Raw genomic sequence first — 20,544 nt, 5'->3', positions numbered from 1 at the left:
ATAATATAGGTGAAGAAGAAGTTCAACCTGTGATGCATGATAGTGATGATGGTGAGTGTGAACAAGTTCATGATGAGTGTCAGGAGGTAGGTGATGGTGAGTGTGAAGTTCATGTTTCAGAAGAAAGAGCTGAGGGAGATGATGTTGTAGAAGGTCAAACTGAAGCTGAATGTGATGTGGGTGAGTCCGAGGGAGATGATGTTGTAGAAGGTCAAACTGAAGCTGAATGTGATGTGGGTGAGTCCGAAAAAGATGATGTTGTAGAAGGTGAAATTGAAGCTGAATGTGATGTGGGTGAGTCCGAAAGAGATGATGTTGTAGAAGTTCAAATTGAAGCTGAATGTGATGTGGGTGAGTGTGAAAGAGATGATGTTGATGTTCGTAGTTGGAGTTGCAGTGGTGAGGATGCCAATGTTGATTGCAATGTGGATGTTCCTAGTATGGATGACCTAGTTGATTGTGATATCCAAGAAGAGGTAGGGCATGGAGTTGGGAATTGGTTTGGTGAAATTGAAGTTGATGTGCAAGATGATGGACCATCACGGACTCGCATTGCAGATAGTGATGTTGAGGATGGTATAAATACTGAGAATGATAGAGGTCTGTCTGATGATAATTGGGAATCAGAAGAATTGGTTAGTGGAGGAGAAAGTGATGGAGAAGATGATGAGGAAGAAAGTTATGGAAAGTTTGTAACATTTACTATGCCTAAAACAATGGTGGATTACAAGTGGGATTTGGGCACTTATATTTTCATTTATCATGTGTTAAATAGTTTAAGTCTATGTGTACTTTCTGAAATTTAATTGTGTTTTTTCAGCTGGTCAGCACTGCAGCTGTTTGAAGTTCGTCATGTGTCCCAAGTTGGCGACAAGTTTATAGTTGATATAGACAAAGTTGAATGCACATGCAGGAAATGGGCTATCTCGGACATTCCATGTTGTCATGCGTTGGCTGTTATGAAGTTTCTGAATTTAGATGCAGATGACTTCATCCATGTTTGCTTTAGGAAGTCAACATACGAAGAAATGTACTCTTCCATTGTGTATCCAATTAATGGTCAGAATATGTGGGAAATTACCCCATATAATGATGTGCTCCCTCCAAAAAAGAGAATATTGCCAGGGAGGCCCAAGAAGAAAAGAAGGTTGCAGGAATGAGAGTTAGTCAGGGACGAAACAAGAATGAGAAAGGGTGGTATACATAAAAGATGTGGCATTTGTAAGGAGCTAGGTCACAACAGAACTTCTTGCCAGAAATCAACCCAAGATGGTGAAGTCAACCCTGACCAAACACAACAAAGCAACCCAACAAATGAAGAAAACATACCATCATCAAATCAGCCTTAAGCAAGCAAGCTACAACCAATTCTGATGTTTACTGGCATAATTACAGCACTCTGTTTTTTGTACCTTGTAATGATGTAAAAAATTCTGATGTTGAACCTTTTCTGATTAATACCAGTTTGCTGTAATGTCAACTTTGCTTTTATGGAATGTTATCTTTGCTTTTATGGAATGATTCATACCAGTTTGCTGTAAGCTTTTGTTATTTAAGAAGTTTTGTCTTTAGCTTCGTGTGTTTGCAGTGATTACTTCTTTAAGAAGTTTTTTTATCTCTGTGTTTGCAACACAAGGAATAACTCAGGGTTAATTGGATGTCCACAGTGAGTGTAATTTAAAATGTCAACAGCTCATAACTCAAAGCTATCAAATGTGAAGCTGAAGCCAATAGTATCTCAGCAATTTATCTGTGGTCTGAACAGGATAACAATGTTGTAATTTAGCATTATAACAATGAAACTGCTTATTCTATAAATTGAAACTGCTTATTCTATAAAGATGATTTAGCATTATATGGACTGTATACATTCAATGGGCTGTATACATTCAGCAGTAATTTAGCAGTAATTTTGTACACAGTATAAAGATAATTTATAAAGTAATTTAGCAGTAATTTATAAAGTAATTTATATGGACTGAATTTATATGGACTGTATAATTCAGCATTATATGGACTCTATAAAGATAATTTAGCAGTAATTTTGTACACAATATATGGACTGAATTTATAACAACTCTTCCATTTCATTCATTTCATTAATTTCATTACAACAGACCAAACCTACAACAAAGTTACAAGAAATCATCCTTTCCTCATCAACATTGAAACTAAAACTATCTGTATTACACATAAAACAGACACCAACAACATCACCACCTTCATCCACTTTTGAACAATGAAAACTGATTTTTGTAAATTCACTATCATTTTCCTAGTACTATCCATGTCTTCACTCTTCACCAGTGTTTCTTTCTTTCCTTCAGTGTTGAACAAGCTTCCCCTTTCGTCACCACCAATATCATTGCACCATTTGAAGAAGTTGCAACCACTTTCTTCACCACCATTCTGTAAAGACAACATTCAACTTAATTAGGGAGTACCACCTTCTTCTCACAAACAGTACCAGAACTTAATTAGGTTCAGTTGAATCTAACATACCTTATACTTGGAGCATCCCCAAAATTGCTTGCCCTGATTCTTCGTAGTTTTGGCAGTTCTCACCACACAACTTTGACCACAGTAGCAGATCGGTGAAGGCGTACCATTTTCCTTCCGCCTGGCACTGCAACTCGATGAATACCAAGAGTGCTCCTTCGACATTGTCTTCGAACAACAACAACCACAAGCTCGACCTCCTATCACACAGCAGTAATTTAGGGATTTTACCTTCAAATACAACCACGAGCCCTAATTTCTCTAATTTCCCCAATTTCGCAGATTTGCCCAACTTTGAAGACACGAGCTACCTTTAATGATTTATAATTAAACCACGAAAATTCATTTAGCTTTTATTTTATTTGTGAATAATATAAAAGGATGCCACCTATAAATCCACCTATACAGCTCAAAAGGATGCCACCTGGATGCCTCAGCTTGCCACTTCATAACAAAGTTAACATCGTTAACTCCATTTAACGACGATCCTATTATTGAATCAGATTAACCAAATTAGGGACTCAATTGATCACTTTCAAAATTGGAGGACCCAATTGAAACAAACCCACAAATATAGGGACCTCCGAACCTATTAAATCTTTAATTTATGCACTAATTAATAAGAGTAAAATTACCTTTTTGCCCTTGGACCCAAAAATACAAATTAAAATCAAAAGTTTACTTTAACTTTCTTTCTTTCTAGAATTTGGCTCACACTTATTCAATCTTAAATCACCCTTCTACCCTGAATCCAACACATCATATTAGTAACAATACTCCACACAAATAATCCAAATAACAACATATTAATCATATGTTCCACTTAATCAATAATAACATTAAATAATAAACATAATAATTATAATTCTAGAAAACATATAATCATCAAACACCAATTACCAAATAATAATATCCAAGTCTCACAACCACATTATTCCCTAATTACCACATTTTCCTAAGGTTTTACAGGCCAACCTGAATCAACTTCACTAGGAGGCATGGTATAAAGTGACAGGGGAGAAGAATCTGATGTAGGGGATTCACTATTTTCTCAAAGAGATGGACTATCCATCAAGTCCTGTGTTTGAAGGTATCAATATGTGGAGAGGAGGGTTCAGGAGGACTTTGGTCAAGAAGGAGTTCCTAGAGGATATGAAAAATTGTGAATAGATGGAAAGAAGTAAGGAGTCTATTCATAAAATGTAACATTAGTAGACATGTAGAACTTCTTGGTTTCAAGAGAGTAACATTGATATCCTTTTTGGAGTCGAGAATAGCCCAAGAAGACACATTTGATAGCACGAGCGAAAATCTTGTTTGGTCTTGGAGACATGTCGTGAACAAAACATACACAGCCAAAAACTCTAGGAGATGTGTTAAAGAGAGGATCATTTGGAAGAGAATGGAGGAAGGGACTTTATGATTAGGAGAGGAGGAAGGCATCCTATTAAAAAGAAAATATGTACTTAAGATGACATCCCCCCAATGATGGATATGAATTGTTAGAAAAGAAATACCTTTATATCTCAAGCCAATAGGGGATGAATTGGATTAACCCTTTTATTTGATCTTTCAAAATCTTTATAAATTTGCTTTCTTAAAATCAACCAAGAAAAGATAATGAATCAACAAGAAAGAAAAGATAGAGAAAGATCAACACAAACAATCTATATTGGTTCGGCTATCACAAGCCTACATCCAGTCCTCCTTCAACAACCTGAGTTGAAGGGATTCCACTATAATTGATTGAGTATACAAAAATACAGAGACAACCCTCTCAATGCACTTCTTTCACCACTCAAAGTCAATATAGCAACCCAAGAGATGAACAACCTCAATCTCTTACAATACAAGAGCACTCACAACGCTTAACCCTGGCAAACCCGCACAAGAACACAATACACAGGTTGTCTATGAAGAACCTGATCTCTAAGTCACACTCCTCTAGTGTAGATCAAATCAGAACAACTTTAGAACAATTTCTTGAACGAATCTTGATTGGTAATCAACCAATGAAGCTTTGATTCTCCAAGAACACTTCTTGAAAGCACCTGTAAGCAAAACTCAATGAAAATATCAGTATTTGAAAATGATAACCAATTCTTGTTTTGAAACAGGTTTGAAGACACATATTTATAGGATTTTTTAAAACCTGACGCATTATAATTGATTAAGATATTTATGTAATTTGTTAAGCTGTTGCCTCTGTTTTAACATATTATCCTGAGCATGTAATAAATTATTAAAACACTTAAGCCAGTTATTGATTCATTTGACAATTATAACACATCAGGCTATACATGAAAAGGGTTAGACTATGTTAACTTATTTAATCGATTAAAAAACTTATGTAATCGATTATTCCAAAACTTAAGCATTTTGTCTATCCAATTTCCATTTTAAACAAATTATCTCACTTATGAAACATGTTATGGCTTGCTTTCGGTTTTAATCGGTTATATACCTTGTATAATCGATTACTACAAAACAATTTTCCCTTTTTTAGCTCTCTAAGTGATCTGGTTAAATCTAACAAATTATATACCATGTTAAATCGATTATTTCAACCAGAAAATATATTATCAATTTGTTTTAAGTATGATTCATTCATCAATAATAAATTCACATATCAAGCACAAACATAATAAAGATAAAATAATTTTTACGTCATTTGTTGTGCAGGAAACCATTAAGCCACTCTTTTGTTCATCATTAAAAACCAAGATATAAGGAAGTTAAAGCTCACTCTATCAATAAGAATATGGGCACCAAACAAAAGGATACGAGCAGTTTCAACTAAGTGTCTATTTTTCTTCTCTACTATACCATTTTGTTGCGGTGTATGAAGACAAGTGGACTGATGTAATATACCATGGAAACTCAAGATTAGCGAAAAGGTGGATGAGAAGTACTCTTTAGCATTGTCACTTCTTAAGATTTTGATTACTTGACCAAATTGATTCTATTAAAAAAGGATGTAAAGATAGGTAACAATTCAGAACGATGTTTCAGAAGATAAACCCAAGTACATCTTGAATATTCATCAATGAAGGTAATAAAATACCTAAAACCAAAAGCGGACACGCGACTAGGTTCCTAAATATCAAAATGAATAATCTAGAAACTAGAATTGCACATTGATTGAGACCTTTTAGGAAAAGTAGATTTAACATGTTTTCCTAGTTGACATGACATACATTCTAAGGTCTGGAGACCACTAAGTTCAGGACATTTTTTTTTTAATTTTGACAAATGAGGATGGTCAAGTCGATCATGTAACATTGTTTAATCCTCTAGCTTCATATCCTTCTCCAATCTGTCTCCCTAAACCACACTCATGCATAACAAAAGATTTGTGATCAAAAGTTATTGAACAATTTAACATTTTGGTTAGCTAGCTTAAGGAAATTAAATTGAAAGGACAATTAGGGACGAAAAGGACAGACTGCAAATTTAGGGAAGGAGACATGGAAACATGACTCCCTTTGAGGAAGTTTTAGAGCCATTTGAAAGGGTTATGAAATAAGGTTTTTCTTGAAAGGAAATGGTTGAGAATAAAGAGGTATTGATCAGAAGCATCTAACTAAGTCAATTAGCCATGAATTTTGACCTTCCATAGATTGAGAAATGTAGGTTGTTAATGTAGTAGGAGATTGAGATTGATGTGCCATGTTGTTAGACTTTAACTGTAGATGCTTTTGATATTCATCCTTAGTGAACTTTGAATTGGCAGTTTCAGCCTTTGAGATATTGGCGGTTTTGGAAGGAAAGTCATGCAAGGACTAATAATTCTCTTAAGTGTGACCCATCCTTTTACAGTATGTGCATTAAGGACATCCTCGACCTCCTCGTCCTCCTCCTCTACTGCCATGTCTTCCTCTTCCTCGTGTGGCAACCATGACAGATGGTTCCACTATTTCATGAGCTTCCTGAGTTTGGGACACCAGGATACAAAGAAGGCATATGGTCAAGGTTTCCATGGAAGGGACTTCATGACTGGTAAGAAGTTGATCTCTAATATGATCAAAGTCTAGATGTAGAGCACAAACAATCAACACCAAACAATATTTGTCTAGTTTCTTCTTAATATCTTCCAAAGAGTCCACTACCAAAAACATGCTCAATTCTTCTGCAATAGATTGGGCTTCAATCATGAAGGACATCGTATCATGGTTTTCCATTTTTAAGAAATGCAAGCTTGTTTGTCGTGTCATAGAAATGTTGAATATTGTTGGCGTAGATGCTTTGAACTTTCTTCCAAAACGAGTGACAAGTTTTGAAAGCTCTAAGAGACCTAACAAGTTTTGGTTCCACTAATTTCCATAACAAGGCATACAACTGGAAATCTACTTGTTTCCATTTATCAGCTTTTTCAGCACGTACATGGCTACAATCTTGCTCAAGGTGATTATAATGTCCTTGGCCAATAAACTACATTTTTTACAACAGCAGACCAAGATAAAGCATTTTTTCCATTTAGCTTCTCGAAAGTAATTGAGGGACTTCCAAAGAATGAAATGACACTTCCCAAACTCCATTTCTAATCAAGCGATAAAGTACCAGCCAAAAAAACAGAACACCTTAGGTAACTTCCCACAAGGGTAGCTTCTAGACTTTATCGAAATAAAGTTTTGAGGGTCAGAACAGAGAGAGGAGGATCCGGTGACAGTTATGGAGGTGGTGCGGTGACGTTTCAACGAGCAAAAGGCAGCACGCGAACAATACGCGCTTGGGTGCATCAAACAAAGATGGAGCTCGTGGTGGCTCGTGGTGGCTCGTGGCAAAGAACCAGCTGTCGACACTTGCGGGGCTGGTCGTTGCTTGGAGAGACGATCTAGATCTGGTGGATGGCAGTGGACAAAGGCAGAAAATGGCGGATAGCGATGAAATGGTAAAGAACGGTGGCTGATATTGTTGAATAGCTTCAAACGACAATGGAAAGTTGCAAATAGGGACTGGACAATCACGAACAGTGGCAAACAACACCAGACAGATGTGGACAACAATAACTAATGTCGGTGGAAAAGACGAGATAGAAACCAAAGCGGGATCGACCCACTTTGATACCAATTTGATATTAGAATAGATAAAATATATTTCTAGAGGGTTGTATTAAGATCCCTCTCACAATTTTCTATTTATAATAAAGAATTGATACAATAATACATGGAAGATTAAGGGATTGTACTAAACACCTATGTACATAACTAGTTACGACTATAGCTACAACTCATAAAAAATATAACACACTACATCCTACATATGCTTGATGATACATAGATGTAATTTGTTCATTGTTAATCATTATTTAATTAATCCATTTTTAAAAATGACTACACTCCTTTACCATGTTTGGATTCGTAGTTCTACTCTAAGTGAAGAATTGAGGGTGGAGATTAAAGTGATTTTTTTTAAAGTATTCATTCATACAGTGAAGTTTTTACTTTTTGCACTCCTTGATTTTACGTTCGTAAAAAAAATCATTTTATCCTCTGTAAAAGTTATTTCAGATTATATATTATACTATCCAATCCAAATTGCATTATTATTGTTAGGCACAAAATATCCAAATAGAATATGAATATGAGATTCATATAAAATATTAATCTTTTTAAAATAAGACAAAAAAAAATGTTTAGATAGATATTTGGTATTATTTGATATTATATGTTACATACATAACACATTTATTGAATCTATTAACTTGTTGGTTCCTTACTCTAAAAAGACTATAAATAAAGAGAATATGATCTATCATAATCACTTTTATTTTGGTTACTGGGTCCGAGACTGTCGTTCCTCCTTCTTCCTGACTCTGCCGATGCGACTTCCTACGACGTCCACGATACTGATCGGTTGTGACCTGTAAGAAACACTCTGACGCTCAAGTCATATTAGTTTCAAGGAGATCAAGGTGATTATTATTTTAAAAGTGTCATTACTTGGACTTTAATCTCATATTTATAGACTTGATTCTTAATAATAACCATTAACTGCTAATCAATACCATATCAATGTCGTATATTTTATTTCCTATTGCTTGTTATTTGGTCATTAAAGCCATACGTTATGTTCCTGATAGCATTAATTGGCCTTTAATGCATATCAGCAATCAGCCAACTGCATCATGCCCAACTGCATCATGCCCAACTGCCTCATGCCCAACTGCCTCATGCCTGACTCCTCCGTCCTTGTCGATCGGTCCAACTCCCCGTTAGGCCATGCCTCTTTTAGTGGCTACCGGGTACACTACAACTTTTATTTAGATACTCACTCAAAAAAAAAAATCAATGGCTTGGATATTGGAGTCTATGCAAGTGAATTTTTCTTTTTGTGGTGATTCGAAGTTTGGACACACATCAAAAAAGAAATCGCTTTGCGAAATTTCGCTTAAAACATTTGGCTCTTCCCCCATAATACACAAGTGCATGGTATTAAGACACGACCAAACGTAGGCATTCAACATCCAGTTCGTATGTACCGAATATGGATCAACAAGCAGTTAATGCAATCAAAACTCACATGGAGACAATCCTCAATAAAAACAAGGAAAATCTCCAACAAATAATCACAAGTTTGCAGGAGATGAAGCAGTAGTTAGGTCAAGAATTGGAAGCTTGCTTGGAGTAGTTGCGTACCTAGCACCAACAGAAGCTACAAGCTCATCACAACAATTTGAAAACTTTAAATCAATAAAATTTCTGAAATAGATATAATGCCTTCCGGAACATGTTTTTTGAAACAACCACATATGAAATATATTTTAGAAAGAGCTTTCAGGAACAAATTTCTTTTTTCTACGTTTCCTTTCTTCTTCTCCCTCAAATTCTTACTTGATTCTTTGTCTGCAGTAGTGGCGATAATGGAAGTCACGACAACAACAGTGACAACCGGTAATGTGTTACAATGGGAAAGGATATTTTAATCCTTTTATGTTAGTATAGGAGTGCAAGAAGCAATAGCAGAAGCATAATATCCCTCAATTTGAAAAGAAAGGTCGTTGCTCCCTCCACCACCACGCCATGCTTCCTACACCTCTCCAAATTTTTTTAATTCCAATTTTATTCTTAGGTTAATTTTTTTTTTACTTTTACCATATTTTAATTTATTTGAAACCATACTTCTCCTACTTTACTCTTCGCAGTAGCACCCAAATCTCACGGATCTCTCTTTCCTATTTCTGTTTCACTTCCCCTGCACCACCAATCTCACGGATCTCTCTTCTCCGTTTCACTTCCCTTCCTCCATTGTTTTTGCTTTTCTTTCTTTTTCCTTCATTTGTTTCTTACGAATAGGAAATAGAACGAATAGGAGTAAAAAAATGCGCGAATAGGAAATAGGACGCGTTCGTCAAGCATGGTGTGTGGTCCAGTATAGATTTTTGATGAATACATGCTGACAGAGACATGTCAACGTGACGGTCCAACCTTGTCTAGGTGCAAACCATTCTTCCTTACGCGTATCTTAAAGTGCATCGTTGCCGCCAGTAACTGCACTATCTGCGGCGAGCTTAAGATCTCCACCACCTTCCTTATTGTCGACGCGCTCGCGTCGCCTTTCTCAAAAACCTTCTTAAGCGCTTCCTTGAGTTCCTGTAGTGTCGCTTGCTGCTCCGCTTTCTCGCCGGCAACCACTCTAACGAGCACTAGCATGTGCGGACTTGCCATACTCTCTTGAACAGAAGCCATTTCCTCGGAAACCTCCCTCTCAGCTCGATTGGTCTCGTACCAATAGCAAAAAATACATTAACCTTAAACGGATGTGAGTATCCGTAACGGATGTCAACAAAGGTAAAACGGATGTCGACATCTGTTTTACCTTCAACGGATGTCGACATCCGTTTTACCTTTAACGGATGTTGACATCTGTTGACAGATACTTACATCCGTTTAAGGTTAATACTTCTTTATGATTTATTATGTACCTTGACGAAGAAGCTCTTTATTGTACCTTGACGACTTTTTCCACTGCACCTTCAAGTATCACCACCAACCTCTGACACCACCACCACACCGCTGGATGAGTTCCTTGCACCACCACCACAAAACACACTCACACCACCACTACACTCACAGCACAAACCACAACCACAACGCTCTCACAATACAATGAAACAGTGAAACAAGCAATAAAAAGGAAGAAGATTTTGTGTGGTTGTCGTTTATATAGAGAGATTATTATTAGGTTAATAATGGAATGGATAAAAGTTTAAAAATATTAATCCTAGTTCTAGTGAAAGTAAAATAGAAATGGAGAGGTGCTGGGAGCATAACGTAGTAATGTAGGGAGCAACGCCCGAAAAGAAATCGGCTCCAACCCAGGAAAAAGGAACAATTATCCATGGCCTTATTTTATTGTTCCCAATAATTTTAGGCAATATTGTATTCTGTTATTTAATACATTTATTTTAACTCTCAATGTCATATTTAGGATAATCTAGAAATATGAATATCGGTTATTACTTAAAAATCCATTTCTTTTAAAACAGTTAAATTATATTACTTAGTTATTGCATAAATAATAGTGATAATTGTTATCAATTATGCTTGATCTTTGAAATATGTCCAAATTAATTGATTTTTTTTCTCGGTTCTTGATGACTTCTGCTTATTCGTTTTTTTTTTCCAGTACAATCCAAAAGTATAACTTTCTCTAATCTTTATCCTATTTTTTCAGCTTAGGGATGATTTTCTAAACCTGCTCTTTATTTTTGTTTCTAAACTTTCTATAATACAAAAATGAAACAAATAACAAATTATTGCAAGGTCTCTTAAATAATTATTCAATATTATTTTGTATTTTTAAAATAATTATTTCATAATTTCATATTTTTCAAATTTAATTCATACTTATTTTTGCTAAATTACAACCAAGAGATTTTAGTAAACCAAAAGATTTTAATAATTCATTATATTACTCAATTAAATTTTTATTGTATCATATCAATCGAATCGATTATAAGCTTTCCACTCCCTTTCATTAATTTTTCCTAAATTCAAATCCATTCGCCCTTCCCATTCTCTCCCTAATCCCAACCAACAAAACTTTAAAGAGTAGGTGAGACATTGTGTAGACAAAATACTTAATCCAAATGTTAATTTCTTTTGGTGGCACACAATATGAATTTATAACTTTCGTTAGCACTGATGGCCGATGCAGACATACAACACTATTTTACAAATCCCTTACAAGTATTGTTGTGAGGGATAAAATGTTACAACAATGATTAAAAAGACTGTCACAATTCACAATCAAATGCCTTTGCAGTGAGTGAATCATACACTACTTTTAATCAGCTACTCAGTAGGACAATCACAGTCCAACACCAACCTGTTTGAACATCGAAGGTGCAGGATTTGATTCACTCATTCCATGTTGCTAATCTTTTCATGAATTTTGGGTACAAATAGTACAAGCACTCTCAAACCTGTCCAAATGAGAGGTCCTTGAACGTTCATATTATCATCCTCTATGGGAATGAAACCAAAATCTCCAGAGAAATATAACTTTTACCCTTCAATTTATGATCACTTCACTGCACGATAGTCTTAAATTCTTTACCTGCATGCTTTACGCCATAAGAATAAGAGAAGCAAAATTATTAAAGAGGCATGGCGGCTCAAGTCATGTACCCATCTATTTTGTTTACAAGTTTCTTCTCCTGGTTCTATGGTGTTTCATTTTCATTCCTTTTCTTTTATGACCAGAATGCACCAAAAAAACTATGATCAAGAAGCCAAATACAGAAAATCCACATAAAAATAACACCCAGACCCTGAAGGAACTAGGTATCCCTGTCCCATCTTTAACACTAACAATTTCCTCAGAATAATTTCTTGACTTAAGATTTTCCTTTGAGTCAAAATTTTCACTGAAATTGCCTAATTTCCTAGAGATTTCTCTTTCCTCTTTTAATTCGGATATGGAACCATCTTTGTGGCAGTTCATTTTTTCATGATGCAAGCGCAATGCTTCATTTAGTGTCTTCACACATTCTATACTGAGAAAATCTCGCTGTAAATTTTCCTCATCATTGTGATCAAGTGTTGATGGGTCTGGTGGCTCTGGAAACTTGGCCCAGCATCGGGTAACCATGTCGACTTCTCGCCAGTCTGCCTTGTCAAAACTCCAATTCCCAACTTTGAATTCTAAACCATAGTGAAAAACTCTATATTTGATTCCTGGTTCAGGAACATATCCTGGGTATATCATAATCTCTCTGTTTGTAGTATGCCTCAATTTCAACTGCATCAACAGCATTACAGGTTATACAGTGAAACCTGTTCATAATTTAATGAGGGTATGATGGGGGAAGAAATTCGAAGATCATTTCAACCTACAGTAAGGTATGCAGCATAATTATGTGAACACTCATAAAGCATGAAAAGTTCAGAAAGGAAACCATGTGCAAATTATATCATATAAAATTTCAATACAGCATTTTGATTTTTTTTTTGTTGGCCCCCGTGCTTGTGCTTCTATGAACAGCTATGCTGAGTATGAATTGTGAAAATTTAAAAACAATATACCTCTGCTGCACCGAATGAGTAACCGTACATCTCGCTGATCCAACCAGATTCATATATGTCTCCTGTTATATTTCTGGCATAGTGAGCTCTATCAGCCCGAACCTCCTCAGTTTTATGCAGCCAAAGTAAAGCAAATTTTCGCAAGTCATCTATATGCATGATGATTACACCACCAACCTTGTCACAAGCCTCGGGATGGCTTGTATGCAACTTTGCAAGCTCATTGTCACAGGCAATAAGGTAGCTAGCATGTAAAGAATAAAATATAAACAACAAATGAATCATCATACTTCAAATGAAAGGACGAGACAAAACCTAGAAAAACAACAGCATCCACAACAATACATTGATGCCAACAATTCTAATAATAGGTTTTACAATGATAAATTGAATTCACAAGCTTACTCGTAGGGAGTTGAAACAGGTTTTCCGCGTGCAGCTTTGAATTCCCATGGCGTAATGGGGCCTCTCATAATCATATCAGCGTCTAGAATCACTATGAATTCAGCTTCAATATTTGCATGATTGAGCCAGTGGAGAACTGCAGCTGGTTTGTTAATGGCTGGATACCTGATATAAATCGGATAAATTCATTTCTTTTCCTAAAGTCTAAATAATTTGTCTAAATAAATATCCAAAAGAGATAGGATCTCGATAATTGTGGATTTAGTGCAGTGGAGCAGGATATACTATTTCAGTTGGCAACATCAAACGAAAGACAGATGATTAATAGATTGACTCAAATGAGAGACAAATAAGCAATTATAATTCCAAGACGTACAGAGTAGAACCACATTCCTCGCACAAATCTAAGATACCTGGCCTCTGAATAACAGGTTAGTTATAAAAGGTGAGGTTGAATAGAACTTGTAAAACAGTTTAGAAAACTTTTCCTAATAAGTTAATTAGACGCCCAATGGGGGTCATCAATTGGTATAGTTCACAATATTTTTGTAAGATGTTTGTTAAGACAACCAAGAGTTAGTCACGAGCAATAAACACATAAATATAGCTCTTTTAGTTCTTATACGGGTTCACCTCAACCTAAGCTATATTGTAATCACCTTTACAAAGGTAAAAGAGTTTCACTAATCAAACTATTATACATCACCACTTCTGGCTCACAGTACACAAAGTCACTCCTTGTTATCCCCGAGTATACAAAGTCACTCTTGGCTATCTCTTTGTGATGTAAATAAGGATGAAGAAGAACTTGATGAACATAGAAGATAAGCATAAAGGAATAAAGACAAGAAACATGACAAAGATAAATAAAGAAGAAGAAATAAAAAGATGTTAGGATCCTGGGTTTGGAACCTAACAAGAAAACACTCAAAAGATAGAAACAGAAATGAAAGAATGAGTTTTGCTATTATTCACCGTAAACGAATCTCTTTACAAGGACTGGGTTTGGGAGCATAACCTCCCTCTAGAGAGCCTAACCTCCCTCCTCAAGATGACAAACCCTGTTAGACTACAATCAAACAATCCACCCCCCACTACAATTGATTATTTGCTATTTATACAACCAATAACCCCGCTCTTCCTAACTGCTAAGGCAGTTAAGGCAGTTAAGGCAGTTGGGCATTTAATGTTTTATTCCTTCACTCGTAAACTCTCCATCCCTAACAAAAGACGTGTAAATTTATAGATTTCCTAGATTATAGAATATTCCATGATTTTCTTGGATTATTCTATAATCCAAGGAGATTCTAGGAAGCTTGGCCGAATTTGAAAGATTGGAGTGTCTTTTGGAGAGCTTTTTACCAACACAGTGTCACTTTCAAGTTCACATGATTGGTTATAACTTCTTTACTTGACCCTTCACAATTTTAAAAGCCAACTTGTGCCTTTTGAAGAGCAGATTGGCGCCTTTTGTGTGACTCTTGAGGCATTCGTCATGAGTCATTCCTAATTTCAAGAAACTACCTTGTTAAACTAGATTAGGAGTTAACTAAAGAGATTAAGCATGTTAACTCTAGATTATGTGTTCTTAAGTGTCTCAAGTTGTCTCTTCTTCCCCCTAGGCTGATCCTTATCTCTATAAAAGGAAGGCCTCTCCTTGTAAAATCAAATCGAATGGAGTTCTCTATGTGAGTTCACTTCGAACCTTGGTTCTTATCTTGAGAAATATCTTGTGAATCTTTCTCAAGTGACAAATCTTCTTGCACCCATGAGCCTCATGATTTTTCCATTGTTCTTTCGCTTTCCAAGGGTTGAGTTCTCCACACCTTCTTGAGTTGATCAAAATCCTTCCAAAATCCTAAGGTTCACATTACTTTATCTTTTGTTGAGATAAAACACAACGTCACAGAACTTGTATGAAAATGATTACAAGGAAACTCTCACTAGAAATAAAACATAATAGTTTGGGGGTTTGTTAGGAACCATTAGGAGCCAGGTTGGTTGTCTATTCCGAGTAGGGGTAGCTTTAAAAGGGGAACGGGATGTGTGGGGGCAGACATGTTGTTTTTGTTGTACCTTAGTGACACGACCAGAGTATTCCTGTGTGAAGGGAGAGGGCTCCCTTGGAAGTGTTCGACTTGTATTTTTTTGTATTCTTTGTTTTCAAGAATAATAATACAAGGTTGTTTTAGTGTTTTCTGTGTCTATTTGGTGTGTTCTAGTGTGAGTTCTGGATAAGAAATCTATAACACTGTCTAGACTTTGTGTAGTGTCTACCACTTTGTGCTTCATATAGACTTTAATCTTTATTGTGTTCATCTTGTTTTTCCGGATACACACTAAGTAACTTTGATTATATCAACCAAAACTTACTATTATTTGTTACCATCATCAAAGCCATGAACTGTCATAATCAAGATTGAATTGATTGATAAAGGATACACAAACTATGCAAATAAGTTGTCTATACATGTATCAGGTCATCTATGCATTAACAGTCTTCCTGACAGTCTTATATCTACTATCTTCACTCAAGGACCTCCTAAAAATTTCCTACCATAATTGTTATTTCCTTGCTACATATTAAATCTCTAATTCCCTACGCTCTAATTGTTGTACATTGTTCCACACAGATCTAGACACCCCTTATTGGAGGCCTGCCACAATGAGCAGCGTTGCATATAAAATAAATAAATAAATGAAGTTTGATGGTAGTCCCACCGAACATAGATGGCCAAAACCAAGAACCATATGTGTTACCTACCCGACCCAATAGATATACTAAAGAGTGCGATCCAACAAAGCTCATTAAGCTTCTTTGACTTGGAACAGCCCAAATTACATCTATTGGGAGAATATTCACATATTAACGTCAATCTCGTCAGTTTGATATTATGGTTATTATTCATGATAAAGTATCACTTCGTTATTATTATCTATCTAAGGTAAGTATTATTTTTGTAATACAACATAGGTCCACAACTCATGTTAATCTTATAAATACAACTGGTATTCCCAAAGGAATACTCACTCAATCTCATAGACACTCTCTCATACTCTCTCTTTTATTCATAAAGATCCAAACTCTTTTACTGACTTGAGTGTCAGAGAATTTTTTTATAGATGGATCTTTCCTTATGTTTCAAACTTTAGGAGTCTATGCCAGGAACATAAGGCCATTTGGATCACACCACCTCCCAAAGGACCACGTTCAAGACCCCCTTAAGAACAATATGTTTGGAAGATCAGAAGTTAGCCCAATACATAACTAATAACAGTCACATCTAGCTTGGGTCTAGAAGGTTTCACTTGTTTTAATAATCAAATAAAGTTGAGAAGATAGATCTGTTACTCATCATCTAGTCCCCATGTTAGCAAGCGCACTGTTTTCACTAGAAACAAAAATCAGGAAAAAATAGAAATTGAAAATGAAAAAATCAACCAAGGCAGATAACAAGTTTGACCATAGCAAATATAGATTCAGATAAAATCATAATTTTATCATCAGGAGAAGTTCATCAAGATGAAACGCTTTTAGCTACATTACTTTTAAAATCTTCTGAAAAAACAAAAAGAAGCTGCAAAATGTGTCTTTTGCACATTTCATGTTATAACCCCTGTTTTTGATTGATTCCTATTTCCCAACTGTATGTGCAGAAATAGAAAGTAACTACGAAGACAAACATAAGACAATTGAAATACACAGAATTACCAATCGCCTGTTAATGGATGCTGACTCATAGAAGGGACATAATGGGTGGGAGCCAAGTTATGGCCTTTATATAGCTTTAAGTCTGCATCAGAGCAGCTGAGAAGTCTAGATATATTTCCTGGCTGTCCACTTAAACGGAAGCTATGCATAAGCCCTACAGTCTGCCAGTCAAAATATGGTGTGCATTCAGTGGAAAAAACAGTATGGATTTTAGGATATGGCCGGGTATCATCATGATCAATATGTTTTTGTACTGTATCCTCCATCAATTGTAGAGTAGCAGGAGTTACAATTTTTGGTTTAGTTAGTTCAGCAAAGGCTCTGCTTTTTAAAAAGTTCAGATATTTAGACCATGCTGGTTTAGGGCAGCCGTTAGCAGCATGATGTATCAGAAGAGCTTCATTTAGAATGTTGATGCACTCTATACTTAAAAATAGTCCTCTCCGTAGATTAGGATCTATTTCCAACTGCATTACCTGCAATAAGAAATTTCAAGCTTCATTAAAACATGAAAAGTAAAAACTGATGTATGGATGCATTCAGTATAATGACTTAAACATTAGGCTTAAAATACTGAGTCTCATATATACACATCAAAGGGAATATATATGCTTCTCTACAAGACTGAGACAAGTATGTCACTGGAATATGAAGCTGTTTTCTAAAAGACAAAAGTATCCTCCTATTAATATGTTGGTATACATACCTCCCTGGGATAAGGAGGTTGAGGAAAGAGCTGGTCACAGCTATAAACAATCTCATCCTTATCATGGTCAGCCTTACTAAATGACCAATTTCCTACCCTAAATGGCAGCCCATAATGGAGAAGAATTGGCTCAACTCCCTCCCGGGGTGCGTAACCTGGGTAGATCATCAAGTTATCATTGATCTTGTGATGGAGCCCAACCTATGAGCAGCATAAGAAAAGCCAAATGGAAAGAGTGAAAGAAGGATAAAAGCAAAACAAATTGTGAAATTTAAATATTTTAAATACAAAAATCATTTTAAAGGGTCAACTCACTTCTGCTGCACCAAAAGAGTATCCATACATCTCACTAATCCATCCTTTCTCGTATATGTCACCCGTTATGTTTACTCGCCAGTGAGCCCTATCTTGCCGTACTTCCTCTGTTTTTGAAAGCCAGATAGGTGCCAAAGATCGCAGGTCGTCTATATGCATTGCCAAAAGTCCACCTACTCTGTCACAAAGTTCTGGGTGTTTTGTGTGCAGTTGAGCCAATATATTGTAACAACCTCTTAAATACCTGGAGAAGGAATTTTACTTTGTTTATGGCATGTTTTCATGGTGATTCAGAGATTTAAACAATGAATAAAAAATACAAGATATCTGTACTGTTTTCAAGAAATTCAAACAAGTTTCATAACTTGATTCAAAGTCAAGATACTAAGTCTTTCTTGCTTGGATTTTAGGGAAGTTTATATTTTCAACTATACCATTAGAAACTTTAAATCCCTCTCTCATCGCAAAAAATATGTCAAATGAAAACATCCCAGGTCTTTAAAACTTTAATATTCTTATAATCTGCTCTTTGCCATAAATGAAGCTAAACTAGCCCAATTACATCCTTCCATTGTCTGAATATCTAGCTATTAACACTATATCACTAAAAAAATTACTAATAAGCATTTAAGATATTAGTGAATACCCATAAGATGCTGCAACAGGTCTTCCTTTCTCTGCAGCAAGTTTCCATGGTACAATTCGGCCTCGGATTATCATGTCTGCATCAAGGATAATAACCCAGTCAATATTCTCTGCATCTTTACTGTATTTGAGCCAATGTAAAACCCCAGCAGGTCTGTTTAATGCAGGGTACCTGCATAGTAGACAAAATTTATATCTCATGCACCCTATTATAGGAAAGGGATGTCACTAATTTACTTCTGCAATATGGTATTTATGTGTCTTATTTGGCCAAAAACTAAAATTCACATCCCTGTAAACATGGGAATGGTAGGGATCAACCATTTACACAATACAAAAGTACTCACACTGACTGTGAAAAAAAAAATAGAGGCAGAAGCAGCTTAAAATTTAACTAACACCCAGCATTAATTTCAGAGGAACAGAAGTCAAATAGGAAAAAGGTCTTCACTCACAATTAAAATAGTATATCCTTGGACAACATGCTTTAATAAAAGACATCTTGTCTACTTCAAAAGAGATCACTTAAGTAAAAGACACTCATACAAACCAAAGCACATAAGTTTTGATAACCTATTGATGCAAATACAAATTAAGATATATACATTCGCGGGAATAAATTAGCTAGCACAGAAATGCACAAAATTTTGCAATGATTAACGTCAACACAATCACACAGCAACAAATCATGCATTTTGAAAAACTGTACTACCAGAGTGGCAGTAGCAAGCATAGTAAATCAGAACCAGTGTCAATGATAGCAGATCAGTTCTCAATAAAACTACAACACATAAAACCAATATACTCTTTTTTATCCCCAAATTAGACTCCTGAAGCTGATTCAACTTCTTGCTAACAGTGATTATACTTTACCAGTCACCAGTTGTGGGGTGATAGTTCATCGAGGGAACCTCAAATGTAGGAGCTAAATGCATCCCTCTGTAAGTTTTTTTCTGCTCCTCAGTGCAACTGAGAAGACGCGTGATGTGACCCGGTTGCTTCGCCTTTCTAAAACTGTGCATGAGTCCAACAGTTTGCCAGTCAAAGTAGTTATTACACTCCACAGAGAATAGAGTCTGAATCCTCCAAGGAGCTTTCTGAGCTGGTTCCACTCTCTCCATACTACAAATGGTCAGTCCCAGAATCACCAATGAAAACCAAATTGAAAATTTCTCCATTGTGGATCAGGGAAAAAGTGAGATGTGAAGTGGGTTTTGTCTAATTTTGGGAACAAGGTCTGAATTCCATTACTTTAATTGCCAAACCGAAGCGAGCCAGTGAGAATGCAAAGTCAAAGTTCGATTGTGGTAAATGCTTTTAGTTGACGAGGATGTCACGTTAAATGAGGAAACAATTTTACACCTGAACATGTAATATTCTATAAATGAATAAAATACATAAAGATTTAAAAGTATAATGATAAAATGTAGAGAAGCAACTTAACAAAAATGTAGGTTAAAATCCTCATATGTTCTATATTTGTACTAAAATCTTAATTTAGTTTTTAAGTTTTAAGTTGTCTTGGGTACTAACTTTTTAAAATATATAATAAATAGGTTATTTTTGTTAAGTAGACAAAAATGGTGTTAAGATATATTGAGGTGTAATATTTATCGAAACATGTGTCATTGTTCAATAATTTGAGTCATTGACGTGTTATTTCATCTCATTTCTACTCATGCATTGTTTGTCCTAACATTTAAATTAAGTCCTAACATTGTTCATCTTCTTCT

General features: G+C 35.7%; 1 protein-coding gene across 2 annotated transcripts; it reads right to left on the bottom strand.

Moving 5' to 3' along the window:
* Window positions 1-12,083: 12,083 nt before the first annotated feature.
* Window positions 12,084-20,104, bottom strand: LOC108329544 (peptidyl serine alpha-galactosyltransferase). 2 transcript variants are annotated; one of them, XM_017563801.2, is made up of 8 exons: window positions 19,685-20,104; window positions 18,813-18,983; window positions 18,167-18,410; window positions 17,852-18,052; window positions 17,146-17,621; window positions 13,434-13,598; window positions 13,029-13,272; window positions 12,084-12,744 (listed from the first exon to the last, which is right to left on the bottom strand). In XM_017563801.2, exons 1-8 carry the CDS (start codon window positions 19,987-19,989, stop codon window positions 12,145-12,147), a joined length of 2,406 nt encoding a protein of 801 aa, XP_017419290.1. In that variant the 5' UTR covers window positions 19,990-20,104; the 3' UTR covers window positions 12,084-12,144. The 2 variants fall into 2 exon arrangements, with proteins under 2 accessions (XP_017419290.1, XP_052729477.1); XM_052873517.1 differs by having other exon boundaries at window positions 18,813-18,888; window positions 19,685-19,819.
* Window positions 20,105-20,544: the final 440 nt, after the last annotated feature.

The sequence above is a fragment of the Vigna angularis genome, chromosome 2, assembly GCF_016808095.1.
Source record: "Vigna angularis cultivar LongXiaoDou No.4 chromosome 2, ASM1680809v1, whole genome shotgun sequence".
Lineage (NCBI taxonomy): Eukaryota > Viridiplantae > Streptophyta > Magnoliopsida > Fabales > Fabaceae > Vigna > Vigna angularis.
This window is presented reverse-complemented; position numbering and strand designations above follow the sequence as displayed.